Source organism: Clarias gariepinus, chromosome 7 (assembly GCF_024256425.1).
Source record: "Clarias gariepinus isolate MV-2021 ecotype Netherlands chromosome 7, CGAR_prim_01v2, whole genome shotgun sequence".
Taxonomy (NCBI): domain Eukaryota; kingdom Metazoa; phylum Chordata; class Actinopteri; order Siluriformes; family Clariidae; genus Clarias; species Clarias gariepinus.
Genome location: NC_071106.1, coordinates 9,115,096 through 9,132,605, shown reverse-complemented (window position 1 = coordinate 9,132,605; position 17,510 = coordinate 9,115,096). Strand labels below are relative to the sequence as shown.

General features: G+C 38.5%; 2 protein-coding genes across 3 annotated transcripts in view; both read right to left on the bottom strand.

Annotated features, from left to right (window-relative positions):
• Positions 1 to 618: 618 nt before the first annotated feature.
• Positions 619 to 4,406, bottom strand: sdr42e1 (short chain dehydrogenase/reductase family 42E, member 1). The gene is made up of 3 exons (XM_053500648.1): positions 4,362 to 4,406; positions 4,140 to 4,214; positions 619 to 2,188 (listed from the first exon to the last, which is right to left on the bottom strand). The coding sequence occupies exons 2-3, from the start codon at positions 4,190 to 4,192 to the stop codon at positions 1,090 to 1,092; spliced, it is 1,152 nt and encodes a 383-aa protein (XP_053356623.1). The 5' UTR covers positions 4,193 to 4,214; positions 4,362 to 4,406; the 3' UTR covers positions 619 to 1,089.
• A 3,004-nt stretch (positions 4,407 to 7,410) lies between these two features.
• The window catches only part of adamtsl7 (ADAMTS-like 7), a 53,954-nt gene continuing 43,854 nt past the window's right edge, over positions 7,411 to 17,510 (bottom strand). For both annotated transcript variants that reach the window (XM_053501147.1, XM_053501148.1), the window contains 10 exons: positions 16,624 to 16,799; positions 15,199 to 15,289; positions 13,652 to 13,834; positions 12,918 to 13,047; positions 12,260 to 12,464; positions 10,845 to 11,018; positions 10,348 to 10,521; positions 9,978 to 10,157; positions 9,708 to 9,852; positions 7,411 to 9,132 (listed from right to left, as the gene is read on the bottom strand). In XM_053501147.1, coding sequence (XP_053357122.1) covers positions 8,990 to 9,132; positions 9,708 to 9,852; positions 9,978 to 10,157; positions 10,348 to 10,521; positions 10,845 to 11,018; positions 12,260 to 12,464; positions 12,918 to 13,047; positions 13,652 to 13,834; positions 15,199 to 15,289; positions 16,624 to 16,799 — 1,601 coding nt within the window. In that variant the 3' untranslated portion in view covers positions 7,411 to 8,989. The remainder of the gene's footprint in view (positions 9,133 to 9,707; positions 9,853 to 9,977; positions 10,158 to 10,347; positions 10,522 to 10,844; positions 11,019 to 12,259; positions 12,465 to 12,917; positions 13,048 to 13,651; positions 13,835 to 15,198; positions 15,290 to 16,623; positions 16,800 to 17,510) is intronic.

Genomic DNA, 17,510 nt, shown 5'->3' with positions numbered 1-17,510 from the left:
TTACTATTCGCTATAATTTATCTAGCAAATGTGGAATAAAACCATTTCATTGCACAAATCTGAAATCTGCATTTACACTGTATAAGCGAAAAAAAAAAGATTAAACAATTGTACTGTTTGCGCTCAATCGTGTGAACGTAAACAAGGGTGAATAAAACATTATATTAATTCTAGCTTTATTTTAATTTACATTAAGGAAAAAATAATAATAAAAAATTCTATATAATCTTGCTTTTCAATATACTTTGTCCATCTTTCAACAAGCTGTCGTATTCCCACATTAAAAAATGTTTTAGGCTAAGCTGCATGCCATGAATGCACTTCATAAGTCTTCACTTATTCATCAGAAGTGAAACTTTGTCCTCGTATGGCTGCTTTCAAGGGGACCAAACAGCGGATCATTTTTGACTTACCTTATATTAATTATTGCAAAAAAAACAACAACAACTTACATCAATTATTACTGTGGCAATCCAACCAGCCTAACATCAGGATGAATCGCTTTAGTTGTGGTAAACAAATAATCACATTATGAAGTTAATTAATAAAAAAGTTAAAAACTGTTAATACAAATAAAACACAAGAAAAGGTTTAATAACAAACAACAGCTGCACTTACTGAATGGTCGAATGTAGATACTTTAATGATTACAAAAAAAAAATGTAACCCTTAATACAGGAGATTTGTTACAGTGATTGGTCAAGTTTTTGTCATGTGACTTGTTTCATAAGGATGTTCAGTTCTTCAGTTATTATAAAAATATAAGGTGGTGTGTGTGACACAGTGCTGTGTATTCAGTCATGAGATGAGATGGGCACTACATAAAATATTAACCATACTGAGTTCTGATTGGTCAAAAGAAATTAATAAGCATGCGTCATTTAACAGCGATTGGTTCCTGAAACGTTGAACCAATGCTTGTTTTTGGTATTTCTGAAACATTCCTGAGAACAGAACTATTTTTAGCTCATGTTAAGTTTTCCAAGAAAATGTTTTTCTTCCACAGAATATAATGTTTATGCTGAATTTTTGAAGATCTAATCTCTCGAAAAATTTAACTGGACATACTAGAAGCTGTGCTTTGGAACTTTATTGACCCACGACTGGCAGGAAAGACAGAACCAATGCCACAATCATAAGAAACAACACCACATCCAGTATGAGCTGTTTAATGGGTGAAGTGATTTGCTTTTTCCCATGCCCTCTGCTCCTGAACCACTCCACCACTTCTCCCAGGTCGTACTCCTTGGGGTTGTAACCGAGTTCGGCCCTGGCTTTCTCCATGCTGAAATAATGTGTGACTCCGGTTTTGTAAACTTCAGCACGTGTCAGGAGAGGTTGGAAATTGTAGACACGGCCGATGACGCTGTGAAGCATCTCTGTGAGAAATGCAAAGAAGTATACGAGAGAAACCGGAAGCCGAAGCTTGGGGAAAGTGTAACCCAGACCTTCAACTAATGGCCTAAAGAATTCAAAGTTGTTGATGGGCCGGCCGTCTGAGATGAAGTAAGCCTGTCCGTCTGCACGGTGCTGACGTTTATCTGTCAGAGCTTCTGCAGCCAGTTCGTGTGCACTGACTAGGTTATCGACATGGACAAACTCCACTAGACTCTCAGCACCTCCATACACAACCCTAAAGAAGCCACGCTCGATGTATCCTACAATCCTTGGAAGATGTCTCTCCTCTCCTGGGCCGTAGATCCCAGCTGGACGAAGTGCACAAGTGTGCAAGACCCCACCTCCACCCGCTAGAGGCAATCCGTTAACTTTTAGCACCCGTGTTTCCGCCAGCGACTTGGTCCTGGAGTAGTGGTCCGGATGAAGGTGTAATGGCAGATAAGGAAGTGTCTCGTCACCGTTCTTTATGACCTGGCCACCGAAGACTACGTTAAAGGTGCTTGTGTATACCAGTCGAGGAACCTGGAGATCCACACACGCCTGGATAACGTTTTCCGTCCCCTGAACGTTCACCTCTTCAATCAGCTTCCTGTTGAGTTGCTCTCTCCCAGACATCCCATACGACGCAATGTGAAAAATGCAGTCTGCGCCACGCAACGCGTTTACCACCTGTTTGAATTCCCGGATATCACCCTGGATGAACTCAACGCCCTCAGGTAATGCTTCACTGGGTGGCTTCACATCAAACAGGACCACTCTGAAAGACTTCTTGCTGAGAGAGTGAGCAAGACTGCATAGAACAATTAAGAAAATGTATTATTATTTAATAAGCCTGTTTTTTCTTCTTCAAATTAATGACTAATCAAGTTTATTTTGATGGGAAAAATAATTTAAAAATGCTGTGGGTAATGCATTGCATTCTTCTCTGCATTCTGAGAATTCATAACTGGGTCCATAACAGTGTTTGGTGTTTGTTCGGTTGAGTTGTTGAATTTATTTACCTCATATATTTCAATATAGTCTATCATGGTAACATCATGACATGATTGAATTACACCTTTATAAACATGCATCTTCACCTCTAAATAATGACTTAAAGTGGCGTCAGTGATTCTATTTAAAGACACTTTTAAAAAATCTTGGACTTGAATAATTTGTTGTCCGTACACAGCCCTGGTTCGCTCTCCAAAAAAAAAAAAAAAAAGGAAAATGGCCCATACCACATCACACAATACCATACATCAGTGGCATGTCTGTGTTTGATAACATTTGTTTTATTAGTATTGAGATTAGAAACCTAAATCACAATTAATAGTTTAAGGCAACAATCATTTGGGGGAAAAAAAATGGTAGGAAACCTGGCTTTCTGGTCAATAACATACTGTATGTTTGTATTCAGACATACAACTGAATTGTATTCAGTCATTTTATAGAAATGTCCCCAATATCACCTCTTTATCCTTTCCTCTTAAAGGAGGAGTCAGCAATACTGTAGAAATATTGCAAATATTTGAACAACTACGGGTAACAACATCCTTATGTTTTAATATGAATTAAAAGAATAAGAATACGTAAAGCTTTTTTTTTATATTTAAGCTTTTGGCCAGATGCCTGGTTTCACGTACTATGTAACATACATGAAAAAAATTTCAGTCATTAACATTTAATAAATTAGCATCTTCTTGTTAAACAAAAAGTTAGACAGAAGCTATCTTTATGTGTGTTTGTCTGAACACAGACTATAGGAAGTGTTACCTTCATCAGTAAGCACAATGAGAGGGTTGTTTTATGGAAATAGAGGCAAGGAATAAGTTGCATCATATGATAAAACCTTACAAATACAACCCTTCCTTCACCGCACCTTCAAAAGCCCCGCCCACCCAAAAGTTAACGGTCATATAGCCATGTGATGGTGGACACCTCCAGGGTCCACGTTCGATTTCGACTCGGGTGTGTGTGTGTGTGTGTGTGTGTGGAGTTTGCATGTTTCCTCCGTGCTTGGTGGGTTTCCTCCCACAGTCCAAAGACATGCAGATTACCTAAACAGGCAATCCCAAATTGCCTGTAGTGTGTGAATGAGTGTGATGTTTGTGTGCCCTGTGATAGATTATCCCCCTGTCCAGGGGATGTACCCCACCTCATCAAGGCCCCCCGTGACCCTGGAAACAAGATAAAGCGGCACACACGACTAGATCTAGCCCAACTTTGAGGGGATATTATTTGAATTTGAATTTGAGAAAAACAATCTTAGATTAGAATAGCTGATTTCTCCTTTAAATCATCAAGAGAAGACATGGCATGTTTTTTGAGTCGTGCGTCAGGGATGTCAACTCGATGATCGTAGGTCCTGGAGGTCTGGCTTTGTGGATGGAAAATGTAAATAATGGCGAGTTCAATGAGGAAAATAATCTTATTCACCTCCACACATTTAGAACTTGTCTAGTTTTGATCTTATTTACCTCCACACATTTAGAACTTGGCTAATTTTGATCTAATTTACGTTCACACATTTAGAACTTGGCTAGTTTTGATCTTATTCACCCCCATATATTTAGAACTTGGCTAGTTTTCCTCCTATGGTACCTAATGCACCGTTAAAGTACACCTGAAATGGTTTAATGTCTCCCTCTGGTGGTGAACACAGGTGCTGCATGGATTTACCTCATATGATGTAACGTTTTACGTCTATTTTCAACAAAATAAAACATTTCTTAGTGATGTATTTATTAATTATTACATACCGGAAGCCAAAATATCCTCCTCCTCCAGTAATGACGTATTTCTCGACATTCATCTTAGGCACAGAGTGATATGAGCTAAAGGGAAAAGAGAGAGAAAAGTGTTGTTGACATTGTGCACTATTGTTGCATTAACAAGGATTTAACGCTGATGGTATAAGGCAAAATAAGACAATAAGCACCAAAAGCAGTCATTAACATACAAATATATTTGCACATAAATACCTGTTACGGTTTTGTACCCAACTGCACACGAGAGTAGGAAGAGAGTGTTTAATTCTGATTGGCCAGAGGCTCGTCACGTGACTTGATTCAAAAACGCTGATTCATTAAAGGCACAGCGCTTAAGCAGTTTCAAAATGGCAACCTGAAGCAAACGGTTATTGAGTTCCAGAATGTTCTGAAAACAGTGTCTGTTTAGTTCTTGTTTTGAAATAACAATAATTTAAGACATAATAATTAAACTCTTGGGAGTTTACATCCCTTATTATCTTAAAAAATACTTTTGCTGTTATACATGATGGTTTAGATACCATTACAAAAAAAATGTTAACCTCTTGGTAACCACTGCAGTAATACAGGATGGTTTGGAAAATGTTCCCAGCGTAATTTTCTAACCTTTATCTTTACGTTTGGAGTAAATTTCCATAACATTCCCATAACTTTAAATATTAACTAATCTCTTACAGTAAGTGATTTGAAAAACATTACTGTAACTTTAAAAACTTTACTGTTAATTTCTTGACCCCCTCTGCAGTAATACTGTATAATTTCTTAAAACATTAAGCTCTTGACAGCCTCTGTCGAACCTGAGGATCATTTGCAGAACATTCCCATAACGTTCACATAACGTTTCTTAAAAATATTAATCTCTTGGGAGTATGGGACAAATTGGAGAATGTTTCTGTAACATTTAACGTTTAATTTTTTTAAATGTTCATCTTTTGGAAACCTCTATAAAACCCGGGGACCGTTTGGAGAACATTCCCATAACATTAAACATTAATTAAACTTTTAAGAACCTGTTCAGAAGTGGTTTGAAGATCATTCCCACTATCTCTCACTCATCATCATTATCGCTTTATCCTATATTCAGGGTCACAGGGGCCCTGGAGCCTATTTCAGGAGACTTAGGGCACGAGGCGGGGTACACCCTGGACAGTACACCCAATCCATCGCAGGGCACATACACACACTTACATGCTCAGTCACACATTATGTTTGGGAACGCCAATTAGCCTAACCTACATGTCTTTGGACTGTGGGAGGAAAATCACAAAGCACGGGGAGAACATGCAAAATCCATGCACACAGGAGGTATAAGGTGACAATGCTAACCACTACACCACCGTGCCACCTAAAAAAATATCATGTTATAACTTAGAAAAATATTATCCTCTTGAGAACCTATTCAGAACCTCTGGGTTATTTGAAGAACATTACCACAATGATCTCATGACTTTTTTTTTTACTTCTTGTGAACCTTTGCAAAATCTTGGGATGGTTTGGTAAACATTACCATAACATCCCCAACATTTCAGCAACCCACAACATTCTTCTAATGTTTTTGTTACCTTAACTGACGTGTTCTTAGCATCACAGTGGCTTATTGGTTAGCAATGTCACCTTGCACCTCCATGGTTGGGGTTCAATTCCCGCCTTAGGTTTCCTCCAGGTACTCTGTTTTCCTTCCACATTCCAAAGACATGCAGGTTATGCTAATTGGCGTTTCCAATTCTCCTGTAGTGTGTGTGTGTGTGAGTGTGCGTGAATGACCATCGGGTGTTAAAATGGCAACCCTACCCCTTAAGTTACCCAACATAGGTTAAATAATGTAATCTTTACGATTACATTATTTATATAATTGTAAAATATGACAAAAAGTCTTATTAAGATCATGTTTATAACAATAACAAAAACACATTCAATGAAACAAAAAATAACAAATCATATTAAAAATGAACGTAGAAAGAAATGATATTAAAATGCAATAAGTGAATAAATGTGAGCAGATTTACAGGAGGTTTTTGTTTTTACAAAAGATGAATGAGCTTTATATCTACATCAAAATTATGGAAACAAAAGGCATATTCAAATACTATACTGAGTCACTCAAAGCTTAAACATCAAGGGGAAAGTTTTTCTGCTTAACAGAAACCTGGGTTTCAGCACTGTAAAACAGGTAGTTTAACATTTGTTCTGTATACAATAACCATGAGTCTGGGTTTCATGATACACAACATATAAACACTGAGGAAATCCAAAATATAAATACAACAGATAAAAACAATAATAACACTAATATAAGTTAGTGAAAAATGTAATACACTGCATTGACATCGGTTTTGCTGCTAAAAACAAATAGGGTCCATAGCCACAACGCAAATGTATATTATTATTATTATTATTATTATTATTATTATTAATGGTCTATTGATAACTCCTAACCCTAAGATGGATTGATGTTTTGTGTCAATGTGAAACATAATATTTTACTGTAGAATGGCATTCAAATAAAACCAATTACAGATCAAACATAATTAAAAACTGATTAAAGTTATTTTGTCAGGCTTTGATGTTTTCAAAGCCAAATATTAATTCTAAACAAAGGATCAGCTATAGGAATAAACAAGCTCACAGGTCATTATGATATCACATGGTATGCCATTAAGAGTTATATTAATGATTAATTATAAAAGTTTTATAATAATCAGTTAAAAATATTTCCAATTATTATTTGACTTAAACTGATTAAAATGTCACTTATATTTATGATGAAACATTAGTCACTGTATTTAAATAGTTAAAAGGTTTGAACATCTGGTGCTTCTTTGTAACCACAAACCAAAGAGAATAATCACAATACAGAATCACAATTAAAGAGAATAGAAAATCCACATACTGTATGTTTGGAACTTCAGTGAAGTGCTATATTAAAATATACTCGAACTCATAAATGAACTAACTGTGAAGCATAAAGTAATGAGTATAATGTGTCTAATTAGAGTGACCTGGACATTCCTTATTAGATTTGTTTTGATCTAACATTACTTAATTAACTAAACATTAAATAATAATAAAAAAAAATCAGTTGTTTATAATACTTGTTTTTTTATGTTGGCGTATTTAAATTTGAGCCATTATTTTTATGCTAATGGTATGGTACAAATTTGTCCTTATCTATCAGACAAAGTTTTCTGCACATATCCACACCCACAAAATGAGCTCCAGAATGCTGCCTTTTAAAACATCCAACAAACTGGTTAAAAATTTTTAAAAAAGCCGCATTATTTTTAAAATCTGCTTCAAGAAAAATATTAAATATATAATCAGGGTAAAATAGGTCTGAGCATGGATGAGTTTTACATTTAAAATTATTTTGTAATGTTTTCTCTTTCTTTTTGCCTCTTAAAGCTTTGGAAATCATTCCAGATAAACTGGTAGAACTCACTGTGTTGCCAAATACAGAATATAAACTAGCACAGGGTGTGTTGACACACTCAAATTGCTCACAGCAATTTGCCAATTATGATTAAAAAAAATATTTATTAACGAAAAAATATGTTGCACTTTTTATCCTATAATTGTTCTGTTTCATGTTGTGAAATGTCCATAAAATATGCGAGTTGCTTTTATCATTTATGTTATAGCAGCTATAAACAGTCACTCCCATGCCAAACTCTCTTATTTCTTTCTTACAGTTAAAGAGAGAAAGTTACAGCTTTACCTATGACTGTTATGAAACTTTGACACTAGAGACTCCTTCCATTAAATGTTAAATAAAGCCTCCTTACTGAAAAAAATATTGTATTGACAATTACACATTTATTATAGAAATAATAACACATTAAAATAAGCACACTAGAACTATAAACCTGTGATTTTGCAACCATCAGATTTGCTGTTAGAGAAAACTAATCAACCCCTTCTGACCAACCAGATTCCAGAACTCAACAGCATCGTGCTGTAATAAATACAAAAAGCAAACTTCCTTCAATGCAGCATGAACCTCGTGCTTGAGAAATATTTATTTAGCCCAGGACCCCGATGAGATTCCTATATACATCGATGCGTTGTTAATGCCGTAATAAATTCCCATCCACTTTCCTCATCCATGACTGCCATCTCAGAGAGGATAGCTTCATCCTGGCTCTAGAGATAAACCCCGCGTCTGCTTGTCCATAAAGGAAATGAGGCAGCCTCATTGTTTGAGACACTCTTTCGAATGCTTGCTCATATGTGAAGGCAGTCGCTTTATTAGGAACAACATTAGCATTAATAATTTGAGGCTGAGCTGATGTGAAAAACGTATGTGAGAAAAAATAGAGCTGTCTAAATCTTTAGCATGTGAAGTGTCTACAGTGCGAGTGTAGAAACCAATTCTGATTGTGAAATACTGTGCGAGATTCACAATTACTGCAGTCGCTCAGTCGCTCATTTTTTGTTGCATAGTTAATCAATAGCTGTAAAGGAATTGAACATTAAATATTATACACACTATAAAACTCTGTACGAAGCTGTCGGATTCTTCAGTTGAGTTGACGATGAAGCACCATGTGATGAGTATTATTGTGTATTTGGCACGGTATAATCATTGTCCTCTTACACGTATAAATAAATCGTTAAAAATGAACAGATGCTCTTTTTCTCTTTTCCCAGATCAGTCGAGTGATGTACAGAGTGCATTCAAGGCTCTGGACTGTTTCTTAAGATCATCACATTGCTGCCTTTTTTTTTTGCTGTCCTCCTGCGTCCACAGCAAGTGAAGCAGAGCGTCTTGCAGTAAGCAGCATCTGCTTATAGCGCCTGTCAGGGAAGGGCGTGATGTGGTTGATGAAACCATCGGACCTGTTCTATCGGTAGCCTCTGTGTGGTGAATGTCTCTGCGCCACACGTGCACACGAGGCACAGCATGCCTTCTTATAGTAATCGTACACACACAGACGGGCCTGGACCACCACGTTGCAGTTGAAATATTTGTCTTTACACTTTTCATCTGGGGAAATAATGAGGAATATAAATATCTGGTGCTATGACTTATTGTTTAATCATTTTAAATGTATATATCACAATAAGAAATCTATTGGAATATTTATATAGAAATTTTATATATAACTGATTTTATTAGCATATTTGTCATATTTGTTACACGTAAATGATCAAGATCATTATAACAAATGTTTATATTACACACAGATATAATTTAAATCTTGAATATACCAAGATTTTGGAAAGCTACGGTAAATTTGACGTAGGCCTGATTACTGCCAGATCCGTTGAATCAAGAAATAAATTATCTGTGCGATATTAAAATTTGTTTGTTGATCTGAATCGTTTGAGTGTGACAATTACTTTTTTTCATGAGACTATATACAATTTGTAGTATATAGCGGTATATACAGTAGCACAGTTAAGTATATAGCACTTTATGCTCATTCTGTTGTAGAATGGCTATAAATATTATACTTTTATATAGTTGAGAATGTAGCTCTGCGTATAATTTCGTACAGTATTGTATTTGTATAGTATTTGTCCAATACAAGCATTGTTTTGCATAATGTATCAGCTCACCAATCTGTGGAACACATGGATCGGGGTTGCACTCCTCTTTGTCTGCTGGTTTCACCTGTTCTTCACATCCCTCGCTTGGCATCATATCATCAGAGAGACAGCGCACTTCTCGGACACGGAATCCTCCCTCACATGTCTTTGAGCACTACACACACGAAAACACACACACTTGATATGGCCAAATTTCCACACAAACAAAACTTATTATTATTAAACCAAATATGCGTGTTTGTGTGTGTTTGTGTGTGTGTGTAAGAACATGTTACTCACTGTACTCCAGTCAGTGTAGTACCACTTGGCTCCACAGGCCTTGGCAGAGCAGGTCTGTTGGCTGAGTGGTTTGTCGAGAGAAGAGCATTCGTAGGGTGGCATCACCGCATAGCTCTCCTCAGACTTCATCATACACACCACTGTCCTCTGCTGGCTGCCTGTTCCACACTCCGCTGAGCACTGAGAGCCCAAAACCATCATCCGTTAACAGAGAAGGATCAGCTATTTCCTATTTCCAGCTATTTTATTACCAGCAACACAATGTACAGTATGTGCAAAATGTCAGAGCAATGTACAGTATGTGCAAAATGATAAAATGTGGTAAAGATGGTGGTAATGGTGTGTGTGTTTTGTGTGTGTCTATACTCACCTGACCCCAGGGCCCGGTGAACCACTCAGTCCGGCTTTCACACGGCCCGTTGTTACACGGCTGAGCCTGAGGGGGGCGCTCAGTACCACAGCCTTCCAGGGGCACGCTGCTCACCAGGTTAGAGAGACACACGACACTGCGGCTTCGCACGCCAAAGCCGCACTCTGCAGAGCACTGACCCAAACACACATATACGGTTATCTTATTGTGCTTTTAATGACCTTCCACTGACAAAAGTATTAATGCAAATTGTTCATGTTATGCTCAACCTTAATCTCACACACACCCTCACCTCAGTGACCAAAAAAACAAAATCTTCTAAACAAAAGTTTTCTAAATAAAATCTGCAATGTGTTTTGTATTGAAAAAGGTCAAAACCTTCTATCGATCCTATCACGGTGAGAACATTCGGTCCTCAAAATCATTCCCAAGCACACATATGAGAATATTACTGCAACATCATTATTATCATGTGTGTGATGTGCGATTGTCTTTACCTGCTCACCCCAGTCTGTGTAGAACCAGCTCTTAGCACACGGCCCCGTGTCACAGTTCTCAATGTCACGGGGGCGAAGATTCATGTTGCACTCTTCATCCTCTACGATATCACCCACGTTACTGACGCAGTGCACCTCACGTGTTCTCTGACCGACCCCGCAGGGCATGGAACACTGACACCACACACACACACACACACACAAGAATAAATGCCTGAGCATATGATCATTATCTTTTACTAGCACAGATCCTAATTTGTTGTGTTTATGAACACAACAAAGTGTCAGCAAGTTGCTGTGCAACATTTCAAAAATATTGGTTTTGAAAAAACATGAGGTTTTGAGTTCAGTTCTTACTCTGAAGTGTAAGTGCACAAACACACGCAAACGTCCTGAAAGCATATTATTACTGTGCAGTAGAGAGTATATATACACCGACTGGCCTAAAAAATAAATAAATCACCATTTCAGAAGAATCAAATTATTGGCCTGCATCAAGTACCGAAAAAACTATTAAGAAGATTGAATAAATAGAAATCACTTAAACAAAGCTATCTCGTTAACGTAATGGTAATGTAAAAAAAAAAATTACAAGCAGTTTGCTCTCCAGCAAGTAGCTTGAATTTACTAGAGAGCATAAAGATTGGACTTTGGAGCAATGAAAAATGTGGTCTGATTAGTCCAGACTGACCCTATTCTAGAGAGATGGGCGTGTCAGGGTAGGAAGGGAATGCATGAAGTAATGCACCCATCATGCATAGTGGCTGCTGTGCAAGCCTCTGCAGGCAGTGTTATGGTCTGAGGTTGCTTCAGTTGATCAGGTCTAGACTTAGGAACATTATGTGGCAATAAAATGAAGTCAGCTGACGACCTGAATGTACTGAATGACCAGGTTATCACATCTATGGATTTTTCTTCCCTGATAGCACATGGATATTCAAGTTGTGAAAGGGTGGTTCTGGGAGCATGAGGAATCATCGTTACACATAACTTCACCACCACACTGTCAATGACATCTAGTAATTGTTGTTGTTGGTCTTTCGGCTGCTCCCCGCAAGGGGTCGCCACAGTGGACCATCCAGTCTGCACAGGCATTACCCCGGGTAGCTTTTTTGACGCAACCCTTCCATTTTATCCGGGCTTGGGACCGGCACTGCATCCAGTGGCTGAGGGTTTGGGCACTAACTGGGAATCGAACCCGGGCCTTTCGCACGACAGGCGGTACACCTACCACTGAGCCTCCAGTACCCCCAGGAGTGCAACTTTTATTTTGACCAGCCAGTGTATATCTTGTGTCTACATTATACCAGATGTACAGATAACATGAGGCTAATTTAACAGGATAATAATAATAATAATATAAGAGCATAAAAATCCATAATTAGTCTGAGGGATGCGAGATGCTTTACACTCACAGTGCTCCATTCTGAGCGAATCTGCCACTCGCTGCAGATCTTCAGCTGACAGGTGCTGCTGCTCTCGGGCCGTTCCAGATGTTCGCAGCGTTTGGCGGGTACGGTGAGGGTGCGGTTGGCATAAAACTGTCGGCACAGTATCTGTCGGTGCTGCATGCCGAGGCCGCATGTCTTGCTGCACTCGGACCATTCGCCGATATCCCAACTGCTCGAAAAAAACATTCAGCAGAGTTAAGTTATTTATCACAGGGTATTTCTGGAAGGAATATGTTTTTTTGTGCTGTTATATAAAAAAAATAAATAAATCAGGTTGTTTGATGCAGCCCCAAGAAAAATAGAGGCTTCCGTACCACGCTATATCTGAATATTTTCCATTAATAGCTGATCCTCAAATGTTTTATACCTTTTATACCACAGCAATTTGTCAACAATTACAGCTGTTTTTTGTATTATTATCAAGGACCACACTTTTATAAAACACTGATTATGGTTACAAAAAGAATCAAGAATTCAACAGTGCTGTGGTATTAAAAAAAAAAAAAACCTGGTTTTGGTCTCCACTGTGAAATTCAGTAAGAGATGCCTTGTTGGAATGGCCTGTACTGTAAATCAGTGTGTGTCTGTTTCTGTGTGTGTGTACGTGTGTGTGTGCGCTCACAATGCAGGACATGGCTGGACGTTGCAGGGCTCCTCCTGTGGGCTGGGTTTGGTAGCGCTGTCACACTGACTGTCTGACACACGCTCATGAGTCACTCGGTGCACACAGCCGAACACAGTGTGTTTGATTCCTACACACACACACACACACACACACAGTTATTAATTACTACTATCTGTATATACCTAATACATTTCCAGTTCATTATACAGTAGATATGTTGTACAAGTTATTTGTTATTCTAGTCGAGCAAATACTAAACTAAAAACCAATGCAGTCTTCTCATTTTTTAAAACCTACTCTTTGATGCAAAGAGTATTGCTGAGTAGCCATCGATCAATCTGTCAAGGTCTTTTGGAAGTCAAATTTACTGTATGACTATCAACTATAATGATGGCCGGTGTCTATCGCAGACCTCTAGAATTATACACCATAAATGATGAAAAAACCTGTCACCAAGCTATGCATTAATTTTTTTTTGCAAAAGTAAGTAAATTAAAAAATAATGCAAATACAGTTTTTTTGGAGCATTCTATTTACACTTAATCAGGATCAAGATTCTGCTAATGTTTATTACTTTTGACCAATAAACATATGCAAGAATGAACATTTTAGATTATGTTTAGATTACACTTTAGATACCAGCTCTAAACCCATGAAACTTTATATGAAATCAGTTTCTAAATCTGGAAATCAATGCCAGTGGAAATGCAAAGTTTTTTTTTTCTTCAGACCTCTGCCACAGGAGACGCTGCAGTCAGTCGTTCCAGTGAGTTTCCAGTTGTGTTCTCTGTGCCTGCGAGGTGGGACCTGATTTTCAGGCGTATGTGGTGGGTTCCTGTGCCCATCTATGTGTCCTTCCTGAGACGGCCTTTTACCATACTGATCGTATCCTGCCTCACCGGTCACTGTGTTACCTACAGAAAACAGGGTCCCGACGTACAAATGAGCTACAGATTTTAAACAAATGACCTATCGAATGTTTCCACGTTGCGTTCAGGGTAAGTGTTAGATTCAGGGTTAGTTGGGTTTTGGGTTATGTTTTAGTATGGGATTGGGAAAGGAGGAACTGTCAGTTGATGCATATTAGTTTAATGTTAGTTTAATAAGCATTTGGGATTAAATCTAATTTACTGTAGGCAAAGAAGCTAGGTGAAGCAGCGTGTCACCACTAGACTTGTGATCCCACGATGGGGAGCCCTTTGTGTCTATTATATTTCCATATCTATACATAAAGTAATGTTAAAATACATTTTAAGCACAAAACGTGTAAGGTGAACATCAAAGCACCCTACATTACCAGTCAAAAGTTTGGACGCACTTTTAATCCTATGGTCTTTCCTGATTTTTATTTCTATACTCTCCTTCGAACAGTTGATATTGAGATGAATCTGCTACTTATGCTCTGTAAAACCTTCATGCTGGTTGTTAAGTGGTGATTTCTGAGGTTGTTACCTCTAAATGAACTCCTCTGCAGCAGAGGTATGTTTTAAAAGTCTCGCTTTCCTGGGAAGGTCTTCATGAGAGCCAGTTCCATGATGGTGCTTGATGGGTTTTGCAAAAGCACTTAGCAATACTGTTCCTGCTAGAACTGTATCCGATGTAACCGACCTCAATGTCTTAAAATAACAACTGACTGTTGCTGTTGTTGTTACTTAATTACATTATGCCATATGTATTATTTCTTAGTTTTGAAATCTCCAGTATTGTTCTAGAATGTAGACAATAAATTACTGAACCGAAAAACATCGAATTAGCGGATTTGTCCCAACTTTCGACTGGTACTGTATGGAAATATTTAAAATATATTAATTAAAACTTTATTTTAAAATTTGGCTGAAAAAAAACATTATATAACAACATTATTATTAGTTTCCGATTCTCACGCCTTTATTCTCTAAGCCGCTTATCCTGTACAGGATTAACCTAATCTGATTGTTTTTGGACTATGGGAGGAAACCAGATAACCTGGGGGAAACCCACTAAGCACAGGGAGAACATACAAACTCCGCATACACAGACCCAAGTCAGGAATCAAACCATCAACTCCGGAGGTGTGCGACCACAGTGCTAACCACTAAACCACCTCCAGTGAAAAACCAAACTGGATTTACTGCTTTCCCATTCACTAAACCACTGAACCATAAAGTACTAGCACACCAGCTACAGAGTGTTATAATATGAATCAAGATAGTTAGTTAGTTTTTGTTAGTTGTTGTAAATATAATAATAATAATAATAATAATAATAATAATAATAATAATAATAACGATCAGCTCACCCTCTTCTGAATCTGGGGTCGTGCTGATGGAGTTCTCAGAAGGAAGGACGTACTCATAGTGCACTCTGGGATTGGGCTGCTGGTAGATCATCTGAGCCATGAGAAAAAAACTCTAAATGAGCGTTCCTGACCCAAGCAGTGTAGAAGGCAAGGCTTACACTTTTATATAAGATACTAAAATCCAGTACTAACTGTATCTAAACTAGCTTGAAGGGACAGTCAGATCAGAATTCATGTGAATTCATTCAAACAAGCAGTTTCTCAGTACTTTGTCTTATTCTTCTTTGATCCCTAGCTAATAGCTGGCGGAGGGGGCTAGCACTGTAGCCAGTAAACTGCTGTGGGTGCCGCTGTATTCCGGACATTATGCAGGACATGTTACCATTTCTGGCAGTCGGTGGCTAAGATCCTGGCGTCATTTGTGTTGAGACGGCGGTTGTTCACATCTTCCTCAATGTTCTTGAGCAAGGTTTTCTTTGAGGCTGCTCACTGGATCTTCCACTAGGTTGGTCGCTGTCCCCAGAGGAGCTGGTGTGGTAGTCCAGCATGTTCATTCGGCATACTGTACGTTACTCAACACTTTTTAAACATGCTCTTTAATAGTTACGTGGTAGTTACACCTCTCTCAGATAAATTAATTTTGAACAGGGTCACAGATGAAAATTCCCAGTGTCTGACCAGACATCGCATTTAAAAAACCCTAAGCTGGTTAAGATTCTCGACCATGTCACAGATCCATAAAGGAGGATTGTGAGAATGAGTGTCCGAAAGAGGGAGATTTTGGTACAAAAAATGCTTCATCCATAGGCACCACTTGAGTGGAGAACACCTCTGCTGCCTGTCCGATTCTGCTGTGGATGCCACTCACTTTCTTCTCTTGAACCAGCGATCCAAGGTCTCTGTACCTGCGTCTCGTCAGTTGCCACTGCTTTAGTTTGCTCTGTGTTCAGTTATTTTTAAGTGCTGTGTTACAGATCAGAAGGGCAAAAGTTCAGTTTGCCTCCATTGGGCCATTGAGTAAGGCTCTTTACTATGTCAACTCACAAAGTACAAGGAAAATATGGAAACTCCACTCACAGACCAGAGGTGAGTTGTGAGGCCTGGAGGTGCGAGACAACTGTGCTGATCACTAAGCCACACCAAATTTTAAAAAGATTATTATACTAAGACATGGATGCGAACATGGCCAACATTGAAATACACATCCAACATCTAAGTCTATTGCTGCATGAACGGTACTAGATACAATAATCCCATTGTGCGGTAGTCAAATTTACTTTAACACCCTTATTATTCATGATTCTTGAATCAGCACATTCTATTATACCTCATTTAATCATGATATTAAACCAAGGTTATTAAGTTGCACGCATCAATCACCCAGAAATACATCCCATAAATAACCTGCCTGTGAACATCACTCACATAGACATCCAGAATCTCATTGGTTGGTCCTTCAGCTAAAAAGGACTCTCCAGCAGTGCTGCTGATCTCATTGGGCCGTCTGTAAGTGAACATCGTCCCTCCTCCTTCATACTTTCCAGGTCGGTCGATGGCCCAGTTTCCATTAATGATGGAACGTCCAGAGCGACTCCGCAAAGCTGCGGGGGAAAAAAGGGGACACGCTGAGACTGGAAGCTGTCAGAAAGGGTGTATAAACATCTAGTTTATTTCCTCCCAGTTAATCATGGTGATTTTTAGGAAATTTACCTTTAATGCATCATCTAGTGGTCTATATATTCTCTGTGACACAGGAATCGAATGATATTATAAAGTGCTATAAAAAACAAATCATCATATTTACGTTTTAGGAGTTACCAGGGTCTGTTCTTTGGATCCAACTCCAAAGTGATGCAATGGCGTATCAGCTATCTTTTCAGTATTTTTTTTTCTGACACACAGGGGGTATTTCTGTTTCCAGTTATCTAGTATTGACCATATAACTTTACGATGTAACAAACTCGCCAGAGACATAATTTATAAATGAATTCAGTCAGCAGAAGGCCTGCAGGGCAATGCAGCTTTCCAGAGGAAAATCTTAACAATTTTTTCCAACCTCTGTTAGACATCACCTTTCAGCAAAGCCGTAGATCCTGCGGCGTTTCGTGTCTTTCACAATCATCTGATCTGAACTTCAGAAACGGTCCTCTATTGTCTGTTCCGAGTCAGACTGAGACTCCACAGCAGCGGCGTCTGTTCGGTTGACCGTTTTGACACTGTCGTGTTAACAGTGGCCGAGTTTACTGGAAAATTCTTCCGTGTAATTAAAGTGGCTGCTGAACTCATTGGGGAGGAGAGTTAAGGGGACACTA